General features: G+C 36.7%; 1 protein-coding gene across 1 annotated transcript in view; it reads right to left on the reverse strand.

Moving 5' to 3' along the window:
* Positions 1-1,792: 1,792 nt before the first annotated feature.
* Positions 1,793-13,304, reverse strand: part of cbln1 (cerebellin 1 precursor) — a 34,300-nt gene continuing 22,788 nt past the window's right edge. Inside the window, exon 3 of the mRNA XM_077515842.1 lies at positions 1,793-3,788. Coding sequence (XP_077371968.1) covers positions 3,591-3,788 — 198 coding nt within the window. The 3' untranslated portion in view covers positions 1,793-3,590. The remainder of the gene's footprint in view (positions 3,789-13,304) is intronic.

Genomic DNA, 13,304 nt, shown 5'->3' on the forward strand with positions numbered 1-13,304 from the left:
ATTAAATAAATTATATATATATATATAAATATAAATATAGATATATATATCCTTAAATAAATAAATAAATACAAAATAAAAAACGAGAATCAAACAATAAAGATGTAAAAATAAATGTGTAAATGTGCAAATAAATACATTAATAAATATATAAATAGAACTAAATATTAATCAACAAATAAATACGCTCTGCTCTCACATTTTATTTCATGCTGCAGACGCTCTGTTAAATCTAAATGTTATTCAAATGAGTGGGCGGTCTTAAGTGTGTTGAAAACTGCCTAGAGTGAGCGGGTCGGCTAGACTTGTCGAGCAACTCAAGTCGCAAATCGTGGTGACAGTGGACAAGATAGTCGTCCATTGCTGGGGCTCTCCATGCATGCCGGCCAGACTTCTTTGTTCGCCACCACCGTGACCATGTCAAAGTATCCTTGAATAAGATACTGAACCTCCTGATGCTGCGTCATCAGTATCTGAATGAGTAGTCAAAATGTAAAGCGCTTTGAGTGCCTCATAAGGTGGAAAAGCTTCTGTACTTTAGCCATATTGTAATGAGTAGCGATAGCCATGTGTTACAATTCTATTTTTAGTTCAATGGTGGTCATCACATTACTGGTTATGTGTTTTGATGCACTTTAATTAGGGTTTGTTTGTTTTCACAAAAATGCTCAAATGTATTCATATTTCATATTTGAATACAATTGTAATTGAAATGTGTCATGACAAGAGGTGAAAGGAATACCGGTAGTACAAATTTCAGTGACACATAGATGCCAACTTCAAAAAGCTATTTTCTTAAAATAAGGATGCATTAAAGCTATTCATCAAAACCCCAAGCAAAACAAATGTCTAACATGTCACTTGTGTTTACACTCATTTTTAATTTAAGGAAATAAGACAATAATGATTAAGAATTTCTTCAGAATATCCTTCCATCTCATGAAACCTGTTTATGGTTGCAGGGAGCTAGAGCTCCTTCTTTACAAGTGAAAAAAAAAAATGCATTTGGCTCAAAACATTTCAGACTGTTGTGTGATAACAACCATTGAATTCTAAATGGTTTTGCTTAGAAATGAGCCGTTTTTCTGTATAGTATATATTACACGCACACACACTGCACGTCGATTTTTCAGTCTTTGCTCATTGGATAGGTCCAAGCTAATTGTTTTACCATTTACGCTGAAAAAATGGTCTGTTATTTCTCAACAACAAATTTCCCAAAATGCTTGCAATTCAAACATTCCAAACATTCAGCAAGAACTGCAGTTTGCCTGTAGATGACAAGCATTTGGAGACAATAAGGAGATGAAGTTGTGTTTACAGAGCGAAGCCAAGCTTGGAGCGTAGACCTAGAGAGAAATTGAGGACAAGATGTTTAAAAGAGGGTCTTCGGGAGGGACAAGTGGCGGCAACATAAGACATGAAGAGGGAGAGATGAAATGAAAAGAAGGAAAAGACGAGAAGGAGAAGGGAGGAAGGAAATGATGTTTGTGTTTTCTTTTTTGTTTTTTTCAATCCAGCACAAATTTTCCCCCCGGAGCTCATTAGTCTGGAGAGAAACAAACCACAAAACCTTAAAAACCAACAGAGTGGAGAGAGACGGCGGAAAGAGGAAAGGGAGGGCTCAGCCCGAGGAAAAAAAAAAAAAAAAGAAAAAGAAAAAAAGGAAACGATAGTTACAAGTGGACAAGAACATGCTGCTGAAAATGTTTCCTGAACAAACTGCCAGACCACACCTGAAATAGGTTAAAGAAAAATAAAATTACATTGAAATTTTATTGATTTCAGATCAAAGAAAATAACAAAACAGTAGATAATAAATCCATTTGATTGAGTCAGAAATCAGACAAAGAATTTTTAAGGTCTAAATATTCACATGAAATTTACAGCCAATATAATATAATAATAGGGATGTTCGATACCACTTCTTTTTAGACCGATAACAGTAGGAGCACTCAACTCTTGAGTAGTCACCAATCCCGATACCAAGTACCAATACCGCTAGTACATTTGATACACAAAATCCACCCCCCTGACCATCAAAAATCTGACAATTTTAAAGACACATCTATATATCCCAATATAGCATTTTTCCTTTAAATTGTATGAAATCAGTGGCAAATTTCTATTCTTTTCATGTCTAATTTGTAGTTCTTGATCATAAAACAGCCACAAAGATGGCAGCCGATACACCAGGACCGATACCTTGAAATAAAGCCAGGTATCAACCTGATACCAATACCAGGTATTGGTACTTGCCCATCCCTAATAATAATAATAATAATAATAATAATAATAATAATAATAATAATAATAATAATAATAATAATAATAATAATAACAATAATAATAATAATAGCATTTTATCTTCTGCTAATATATTGTAATATGTATTTTAGTATCTGAGCTTTTTAGTCACAACTTGGTTTGAACTCAAATAAATAAATAAATAAATAAAAAAACAAGAAGCAAATTTTCTTTTTATCAGAAGAACAGCAGCCCAGTTTTCCACACAAAATCACTTGAAGATCCCCTTATAATATTTTTTCTTCCATATAACACTGAAATACAGAATATACAGACATTATAGTCATCAGCCAGATTCAATTTAAGGTGTGGGTATATTATTGTTATCATCATCATAGTAGCAGTAGAAAGAGTGGCTTGGATCTATTATATAGTATCATGTATGTACTGTATTTTGTTGCTTTTGAGTGTCCGAGAGTCCCAAGTCTGACGCCGAAGTAAAGCAAGGATTAGTCCGTGCTAGGAGGCAAACGAATACAGCAGAAGATAAAAGTACATGTGGGGAGGTTGGGAGGAGGATGAGATGGAACACTCATGATGGAGGAACAAGGACGCTTCTGGGTGGGTGAGATGAAGGTACAACTAAACTGTTTCCTTAAAAATGAAAGACTTCGTGGGGGGAGGAAATAAAAGAAAACCCAGCACACTTTAAAATGTCTTCCACCTCATGCACTTTGCAGTTTTTAAGCTTGTTGCAGCGCCATTATTATTATTGTTGTCGTTATTTGCACAAAACATTTAGGCTGATGAAGAGTTCCCATATGAACTTGGCATTTGCACGAGTTTTGCTGTCACTTGCAGCCTGATGGTGGTGGATTTGGAGCCTTGGGGAGAACTTAATGCAGCTGACTGAAGCCTCTTGAAGAAGAAAGATGGAGATTTTGCTGTTATGTTACTTTTGCTTGCTCCAAAATCAGAGCAACTTCACAAAAAAGAAAAAAATAAAATGAATGAAGGGAGGAAATGGGTACTCTGGCTTCAAAACACTCACGTTATATGTAGATGAGGGAGCAGAGAATAAAAAAAAAAAAAATATTGGCCATCCAATGGATGGATGGCATCCATAGAGCAACACTTAGGAGGAATGGACGAATGGAAGAATGAAGGGAAGTGAAGATGGCCACACTTTTCAACTCTTCAGTAGCATCCCAAACAGAAGTCCGTCGTCGCCTCCATTTTCTCTTACCCGCGTCCCTCCATCTTGGCACCTCTTCACTGTACTTCCCATCAACAACCAGCTCCTTCTCCTTTTCCTTCCCCTGCATCTCTTCCACTCTTCTCCTCTACATGGGGAACACCAGGAAGCCAGAGAAGGTGGAGTATTTCCATCCTCCCATCAAGTTTCCTCTCTCCAGTTTGAGGTAGGCCCGGTCTCCCTTCTCCATCTGGATCAGAACGCCGTTGCTGGCCGCCTCGCGGGTCACATCCTGGTCGCCAGCGAAAGCCGAAATGACGGGCCAGCCATTGTGCATGAGGCTCACCTGGACAGCAGACAAAGATAGAGACGGCTTCACAAAGGGACAAAGGAAGTGCATGGCTGTCTCAAATCATTCAGCCGTTTAAAATAGTCAAAACAGACAGTCCAGACCTTGTTGTTAACTAACTCTATATAGTTGACTTGATCAGATTTTGAAAATTTGTGTATTTCTTTTGTGCCACCAGTCCTGGAAATCTGCACCTCCTACACAGTTGAAGTGATAGAACAGGAAAGGTTTTTTTACGGGATGTTTACAATGTTTTTGGTTATTCCAGTAAAATTCTGTACCATCTTGTGTTCATATGCGTAGCATATGCTAATGCTAATGGTTACTTATCCAATAAAAATAGTACTATGCTAAGGCTGCATTCGAAGATGGTCGGAAGTCGGACTTTTCTGAGGTCAAACCAGGAAGTGTGTACGGGAACGCCCCCTTGAACTCGTAAATTCCACTTGCGAAGTCGGGAAAAAAAAAAGGACCCCGACTTCACCGACGGATTACAAGTGACGTCACTCTACAATGTTTGGAAACACAGTTTACTTGAGTATAAAACCAGAAAGCTTTCTTTATTCTAAATATTCTACATAACTTCATGTAACACAACGTACATGACAGTATGCCACGATCTCCCTGCTTGAAATTATACAATGAACTATGAACTGTATGAAATGCTTATGAAATATGATAAAAACAATAAATGAAGCAAAATTGCAAGAAGGTAAGTTTGCTGGAGGTCAATATGAACTTAGAGGACCAAAATAAAAAAACTATTTATCACTATCCGGCTATCCACCATTTTGGTTGTTTTCTTTCGTCTCAAACATTTTCAGGTCAGAACTGGGAAAAAACAACTGATAAATCCAACTTCCAACCATCCTTGAATGCAGCATTAGGCCAAATGAAAATCAAAACTCTGGGAATCTAAAATCAACTGATGCAGCATAACCATCATATAATTATACACTTATACATCACTCCACCTCCTGACGTGCGCAAGTGTGTGTGCACGCGTGCCTCTGTGTGTGTTTGTGTGGGCAGGATGAAGAGAGTGGAGAGCTCTTTTGGCCCGCCACTCCTCTTTAATGGCCAACCTGCTAATGGTGACTCATAGTCAGAGCACACGTGTGAGAACGAGTGTTAGTGTGTTGCCTTGAAAAATTACATGAAAAGGCTCAGACGCTACTTGAACACCTTTTTTTTCATTATATCAGGATGGCGACATGCCATAGGTCAACACTGGGGAATAAAATGGTTTCTAGTGCTGAAACTTAAGTTGGGTGCTAATAAAATACAGTATGGGGAAGTCAACCCAAAATGTTTCCTTCCTATAATATATTCTTTGCAGCCCCACAAGTAGAAACACAAGGCAATCTGATTAGTATTGCGTATTTGGAGTACGATTTAACAAGCAAAATCCACCCGTTTTTATCCATCGCAGGTGGCGGCCATTTTGCCACTTGCCATCAACTGAAAATGACATCACAGTCGCTCAGAGATCAGGTAAGAACCAATCACGTCTCAGCTTCACAAAACAGGTGAGGCTTCCAGTAAGCTTTGGTGTCTTTAGTTCCATTTCACGTCCTTGTTTCCAGCCAGTCAGCCTGCTTTTGCCTTCCCTCGTGTCCTTCCACCACTCCTCCTCCTCCTCCACCTAATGTAAATGTACATGCTTACCAGCTATATCATGACTGAGAAGCACTATAGCGGCTTAACAGTCTCTGCCTGGTTTACTTGTTTTGTCACCCAAACCACTCTGCTGTAACTGAACGGAAAATGATTCATTTTGGTTTGGTTAGTTTTTGTTTGAAGCCGCTTATTGTCTTGTATAATTCAAATTTGCATACATACATACATATATATACATATATAAATATATATATATATATATATATATATATATATATATATATATATATATATATATATATATATATATATATATATATGTATATAAAAAAAGTGCTTTATCTTCGAAAAGTATGCATACTGCCATTCTGTTTCATTAGGTTTTGAAAATTGAATCGGTCAAATGGGATCCGTTATTGTATACACACTGTCGTTTTCGTTTCAATGCAGATCCAGTAGCCCTGAAGCTGGTAACCCAAGATAACAAGATCGTGTTACGAGCTGGATCATGTGTACCAAGTTTGAAGTGCAAATGGAACGCTCGTTGTGTTGCAGTTCCAGATTTGTTTGTTTTGAGAAACGTTTTCACAATGAAAGCGCGACGTTCACCAGTCCAATTCATGGTATCAACTGAATATATATATATATATATATATATATATATATATATATATATATATATATATATATATATATATATATATATATATATATATATATATATATATATATATATATATATATATATATATATACACATGTTTTAATTCATAGTATACTGTGGCATGTTATGTGTCAGGTGATTCCAGTAACTGTAAATACAGGTTCCAATACAAAGATTGGGTTAAATCAAATTGTTGAACATTGATTTCATAAGAAAAAAAATGTATTTTAATAAAAATGTCCAAAATTAAACAATTTGATATTTTAAAAGCTATCAAAATCTTTACCGTTCAAACAGAAAAAAAAAACCCAGAAACATCTCTGTAGCTGATGCAACTCCATTTGGGTTTTTTTTTGTTTTTGTTTTTTGTTTTTGTCATTATCCATAAAGGATTGAATGCTCTAATATTTTGGTTAAGAATCTGGTTCAAAACTACTCCCGACACATGTTTTGCAGTAGCAGACAAATCCAATTCTTTGTGGCATAATAATTTTGATTCAAATATTATTTATATAGTTGACACTCACTTTGATGGAAACTTGAAGGAATTAATTAGCAAATTTTGCTGTTCCTTCATCTGAAAAGTTAAGAGCTCAGCAACTCAATAAAAGTAGGATTTTAAATGAAGATGACAAAAGTGTCATATTAGCCTGATTAACCTAGCGATGACATGTTGTGCACGACATTCACTTGAGAATACACACGTCCACTGTACGCACGTACACATACATGAAGAGTCTACTACACTCTCACAATTACCAGGCATAAAAATAAAAGCATGATAATAGGGCTGCGCGTTGGTCAGGCCTAAATTGACCTGCATTCATTATGCATAAGCATCAATTAAGTGCCTTATTATGGAGCAAGAGACAATAACCGACCAAGTGCAACAAAGGGGATGCAGGAAGCCAACGATTAAACGAAGGCACAGAAAAACGGAAGCCAAATAACAAAGGTGGAAGCCGGGAAAGGAGGGGAATATTAAATGCAGCATTGCAATGTTGTGGGACAAGAAAATCATCTCTCATGAAATGTAAAATATTGACACTGGACCATAATACACATATGTAATTTATATCGAATAAATATGTTTTTCTTTAGGAATTATTACAATTATTTTTCTTATTTTTAATTCATTCAACCCGCTCAACACAAAGTGTGATGGACAAGAATAATTTAATTTACAGGGCTCTAAAAATGTTACTGGGTAATCTTTCAAAATATTCTCAGTATATTTTGTAAGGATACATTGCTTAGATGAAATGTATGCATTTGCACATGTTTGGAATAAATGATCACATGACCAGAGCCGTTTACTTCCTGGTTACACCTTGAGATAAAGATGGCTTCCTCAATTTGTCCCAACATACATAAAACATACATTTTCACCTGTGTGTCCAAATTTTATTTTATGTATTTTTTATTATTGATTATTTAAAGGGCTATCAATGACACCTGATTTTGATTTTTGATCGATTATTAATCGATCAAAATATACAGAATCAACGCATCCATTATTTATCAAATTAAATACAATGAAATTTTATGAATTGGTTGAGTTTAAAACAGCACAAATAATGTACAAAGTATATAATAATCTACTCTGTCACAGTACTCAGACGTTGTTTGAAATTAGACACCGTCCTTATGAAATAAGGGGTACAAGTGTGTACAAAAAAAACAAAACAAGAACAAATATTAAGCAAAGGTGTGTTTCTGTAAAAGGTGTTAATTTGTGGAATCATTTTGGAATTGACTTGAAAAGATGTGACTCACTTGTTGAGTTTAAAAAATTGTTTAAAAGCAAAGTTCAAAAAAATTATTTATGTCAAATAAGAGCATGAAAATTGTATGTAATGAGTATGAGTATATGATTTATAAATGTATTATGGTATATGTCTAGGAATTTCATGTACATATGTTGCTGGATAATGCACACATGTCCAAGTGCACTTGTATTCATAACCAGGCTTAGACATTTGATTTTTAAAAATATTAACCTAGTATTGTATTAATAATGAAATAGGTTTAAATATATAATGTATAAGGGGTAGGACTAGATAAGTTTTTAACTTCTTCCTACTCCCTTTTGAACATGTAAACTGTGATGAGTTTTTTTTCTTTTGGTTCTTCTTTTCTTTTTTAACTTTTGTTTCTCTGCTGTTTGTTTGTATGTTTATATGTTCAATACATCAAATCAAATCAAATTTTTTTTATATATGTCTGGGAAAAATTGGGGATTAAATGGGTTAATGTAATTTTTCCTTCACACACTGCAATAATTCTTTAGGACAAGAAAAGGCTTCAAATTATCGTTAAATTGTTCTTGGAAAAAAGTGATTGTCACAAAATTAAAATTAAAATAAAAATAATAATAATAATAAAAAAATAAAAATGTCATTTTCCTTTCACACACTTTGCAATAATTCTGTAACATAAGAAAAGGCTTCAAATTGCTGTTTTATGTGACCGTCACACAATTGGAAAAAAATAAAATAAAATAAATAAATAGGCCTAATAATTAATGTCATTTTTCCTTCACACATGTTGCAATGATTTTGGAGTATAAGAAAATGCTTCAAATTATCATTTAATAAATTGCTCTTTAAAAAAACATAACACTGCGTCACTGTAACACAATTGCTTAAAACAAAACACAAAAACAAACAAACAAAAAAAACCTCCAGCGAACATCATTTCATTTTACAGGTTTTCAGGGAAATGCAAACCATCTACTATAGATATCTCTGACGCGGGTTCGGGAGTGTTCAGGTTTCCATCCGGAAAAATCCAGGGGAAGATTCCAGGGAAGCTCTTAGTCTATGTTGAACAGTCATTCCCGTATTCTCAAGGGAGCATTCTGTTGCCATGCCAAACATCATTCTCACTCACACATTTACAAAGAAACGGTTTTGAAGTCAGCCAAGTGGGTTGCACATCCGCCTCTCAGTGCTAAGGTTAGGGGTTTGAATCCGGACCTTCTCGTGCAGTTTGTGTGTTCACAAAAACATACATATGGTATTTTAATGTTGATCTCATTATAGATTGGTATGTTGCTGTGTTTTTCCTCCTTGCTTTTATGATTGTATGGATTATCGCAAGTGCGAAAGCGTCATTTCATTTTGTGTGCACTGCTGGTGTATGTGCAACTACATGACAATAACGTTTGGTTTGATGGATACATGTGAGGTTAACTGAAGGTTATAAATTGTCCTTAGGTGAGAATGTGAGTGCCAGTGATTGTTTGTTTTTGTGCTCACAATTGCCTGAGGGTGTACCCAACCTCTCAGCCAAAGACAGTTGTGACAGGTACCAGACGTTATTTACTCAATTTAAAAAAAAAACAAAAAAAACTAAAATAACAAGTGTATTTCATTAGTACGTAAATTTCTCAACTTTGCCTCTTGTTACTAGAATGAAAAATCGTAAAATAGTGTGTGTGTTTAATCAAACTTCATTTCAATATTAGTTTAAATTACTCATCTAATAAGAATAATTATTGGAGGACATGTGCTGCAAAGTACTCTGTTGAAACGCTCCAGTCTTTGAGCACCAAAACAAGCCAATGGAGGTCTACTTGATACCAAAAAATAAAACCTAGCGCACGTACGTAGGAGATGTTAAGTGACTCATTTAACCACTCGATTAGCACCAGATAGCAAGTTATGGCGGCATACAACCTCTTCCTTGTTAATAAATCCACAACTAAACAAGCTGAAAGGAGCATCATCGCCACCTAGCAACTGGAGGCAGACATTGTTTGGCCAAACATCACAATTAACCAAGTGCACTCACTGTGTTCCTAGAGAAGTGTGGAACAAGTGGAGTAACTGAAACTGATTAAGGTACAGTTAAACTCCATCTATCGCAGAGATTACATTCCGTGGTGAAATACCGCACCCATGCAGGGTTCCACTGTACCCTATTTAAATACTGCCTATGAATATTTTTAAAACATTTATGGAACTTGTTATTTTAAAGGTCACAGTTTTTAAACAATGCACATTTAAAAACATAATTTGGAGCGAGAGAGAGAGAGAGAGAGAGAGAAAGAAATTGATAATAATAATATTCTAAAAACAGTGGAACAGTGTGTGTTTAAAGTAAACTTATCTCATTATTATTATTCCCATACTAACAAATTTAACCGATCATCTGACAATATGCAGCAATCATTATGGTCAAACAACATGTACTTTATAAAATGAACTGACAGCCGTCGCTTTCTGTAAAGAGGAAAAGTAAGATTGAAGAGGATCTGACATTTTATTTAATCTTTTGCAAAAACTACGCTGACCTTGAAATAATGTTTTCACGCTTTTTTTTAAATGTACACGGTATAACACCATAGTGTGCCATCATCAAGTGGGCAAAAGTTGAATTACATCCAAAATAAACTACAAGTAGAACAAAGTTCACTTGTAAGATTGTAAAATAAATAAATAAATCAGCAAAATAACAGGAACGCGAACCTGGAACCCACCATTGTGAGTTTACTGTATTGTTTTTCCAATGTATAGCTCACCAGATATTTGGGACTGAAATGAATTGGAAAATACCACGAGAAAAATAAAGGAGCTAAATGACGTAACCTAGCAGCAAGCATTATTGTGTTGAAAGCTGGAGTTCAGTTCACAAATGTTGCCCAATAGTGCTGTTAATTGATGCACGTGTTTTTCACGGGTCAACTTCGGGTGTTAGCAATGCCACCAAAGTGCCAAATTCTTTGACACTCAGCACAATAGCAAACGTTCACACACCCTCGATTCTCCAGCAGAGCAGCATGGAGATTTAGCCCAATACAGATTTGCTGATGCTATATTACACATCATTTCTTTCCAATATCTGGCTTCTTTAGTTTCAAACTGTGAGAGATTTTGAATCTGGCTCTTGATTGCATTCACAGCAGGTTATACGGTTATACTATACTCAGGCAACCAAGGACGCATCTGTTGAGGAAGGACGCATCTGTACTTGCTCCTGCACTCGCTCGTGAATCTAACTACTTGTTGATTTTTGCATTGGGATTTTTAACTACATTGTTGCAGAATGCCTGGCGGAAAAAGAGCTGACGAGATTGAGGAGATAAAATCTTCTCTTAAAAAACTCAGTGGAATGGTTGCCGAATTACTTGAAATGAAGAAGAGCATTGAGCCACTTCTTCAGGAAATACAGCAATTGAAGAAAGAGACACAGGAAAAAGATCGACGCATTGTTGCCTTGGAACAAAAAGTGGATGATTTGGAACAAAATCTTCGTATCAACGATGTGATAGTCACCGGTATCAAGATCAAGCCGCGCCGTGGCCCTTTGAGAGCTGCGGCTAGCACGAGCACGGAAGATTCTGACCAATATTCAGGGAACGAGACGGTGGAACAGCAAGTGACACTTCAACTCAGAGATTTGGGATTAACTGTTGATCCTGCGCTCAGATATGCTTTTCGCTTCCAACTGGAGGGACACGACCACCGGCAGTTCTGATCAGGTTTGTTGACAGAAAGAAAAAGATTGCTCTTCTGAGAGACCGTCACAAGCTTCGTGGGAAACATGTCTACATCAACGAAAACCTCACCAAACGAAATGCTGACATCGCCAAAAAGGCTCGACAAATGAGAAAGAATGGACTTATCGAAAGCACGTGGACAAAAGTCTGCCGGATTTTTATTCAAACTAAAGATAACTCTGGTCAACTAAAAACACGAATCGTGAAAGGAGCTGAGGAATTGGCTGCGCTTGAGAGACAACAGTAATTCACAATATCACAACAACAACAACAACAACAACATCACTAATTACCCAAAGCTGGAGTTGTATATGATTATTTGCTGACTTTGCCAAGGCTAACTCTTGTTTATACACCTGCATTGATAACATGTATTGCTGTTCCCGTTTGAATCTAAATATTGTCTGGCTCGAATTCCGTTTGGACATTTGTTGTAACAGTCAAGGCTACATGATAAGGCTGTATTGTGGCTCCAATGAATCTGCTGTCAATACACAAAATGGGGGTTGGTGGTCTGGTTCCTGGAATGCAGCTGGCGTGGGCCGCTCTGCTGGTTGAGCTAGGCTGGGCAGCGCACAGGAGTCATCAGATCCACAACATGCTAGCAACCAGTGGTGCTACCTGACCAGAATCGAGGCTGGAATCGCTTGAATTGCAAAGGGCTGTGTGCAAGCCGATCTACTCTTCTGGAAAGCACAACATGTGTGAAAGCTGATCCGAGGTCAGCGAAGACCCTAGTGGTGGAAGAGAAGAATTGCGCTTGCCTTGGCTGCTCGCCTGGCGGGGTGGGCTTGCTGGTGGCGTCTGGGAGAGAGAATATTACAAGGCCGCTTCTGTCAAAATTTGATGGATGACATTCTTAATTAGATTAGGGGGGTCATGTATGGGTCATGACCCCTCCCTAATGAAGATTAATGACCCTTTAATGACTTCCAGATGTCATATAATGAGGGTTAATGACCCTTAATGACTTCCTGATGTCATTTAATGAGGGTTAATGACCCTTAATGACTTCCTGATGTCATTTAATGAAGATTAATGACCCCTAATGACTTCCTGATGTCATTTAATGAAGATTAATGACCCTTAATGACTTCCTGATGTCATTTAATGAAGATTAATGACCCTTTAATGACTTCCAGATGTCATATAATGAGGGTTAATGGCCTTTAATGACTTCCAGATGTCATTTAATGAGGGGTAATGACCTTTAATGACTTCCGGATGTCGTTTAATGAGGATGAATGACCTTTAATGACTTCCGGATGTCGTATAATGAAGATGAATGACCTTTAATGACTTCCGGATGTCGTTTAATGAAGATGAATGACCTTTAATGACTTCCAGGTGTTATATAATGAAGATGAATGACCCTTAATGACTTCCTGATGTCATTTAATGAAGATTAATGACCCCTTAATGAAGATGGATGATGTGTAGGTGGTGTTCCTACCTGTTTTTGCAGATATCATGGCTGACCCGGGTTCAAATGCTAATTGTTTGGTTAACTTCCGGATCCGGTGCACGCCCCCCTAGATTGAGTGAATAATGAATAATAATGAGATTGAATGACGTGATCGGAGGGAGTGGTTTAGTATGGGTAAAACCGCCGGGGGAAAAGTACTAGCCATTTCTATTATGGTGAAGGGGGAAAAGTATGCGCAAACACGGCTCAAAGATTGTATTTTTAGAGGTTGTAAAACAAGAAGTATAAGGTAAGGTTAAA

Source organism: Festucalex cinctus, chromosome 3 (assembly GCF_051991245.1).
Source record: "Festucalex cinctus isolate MCC-2025b chromosome 3, RoL_Fcin_1.0, whole genome shotgun sequence".
Taxonomy (NCBI): domain Eukaryota; kingdom Metazoa; phylum Chordata; class Actinopteri; order Syngnathiformes; family Syngnathidae; genus Festucalex; species Festucalex cinctus.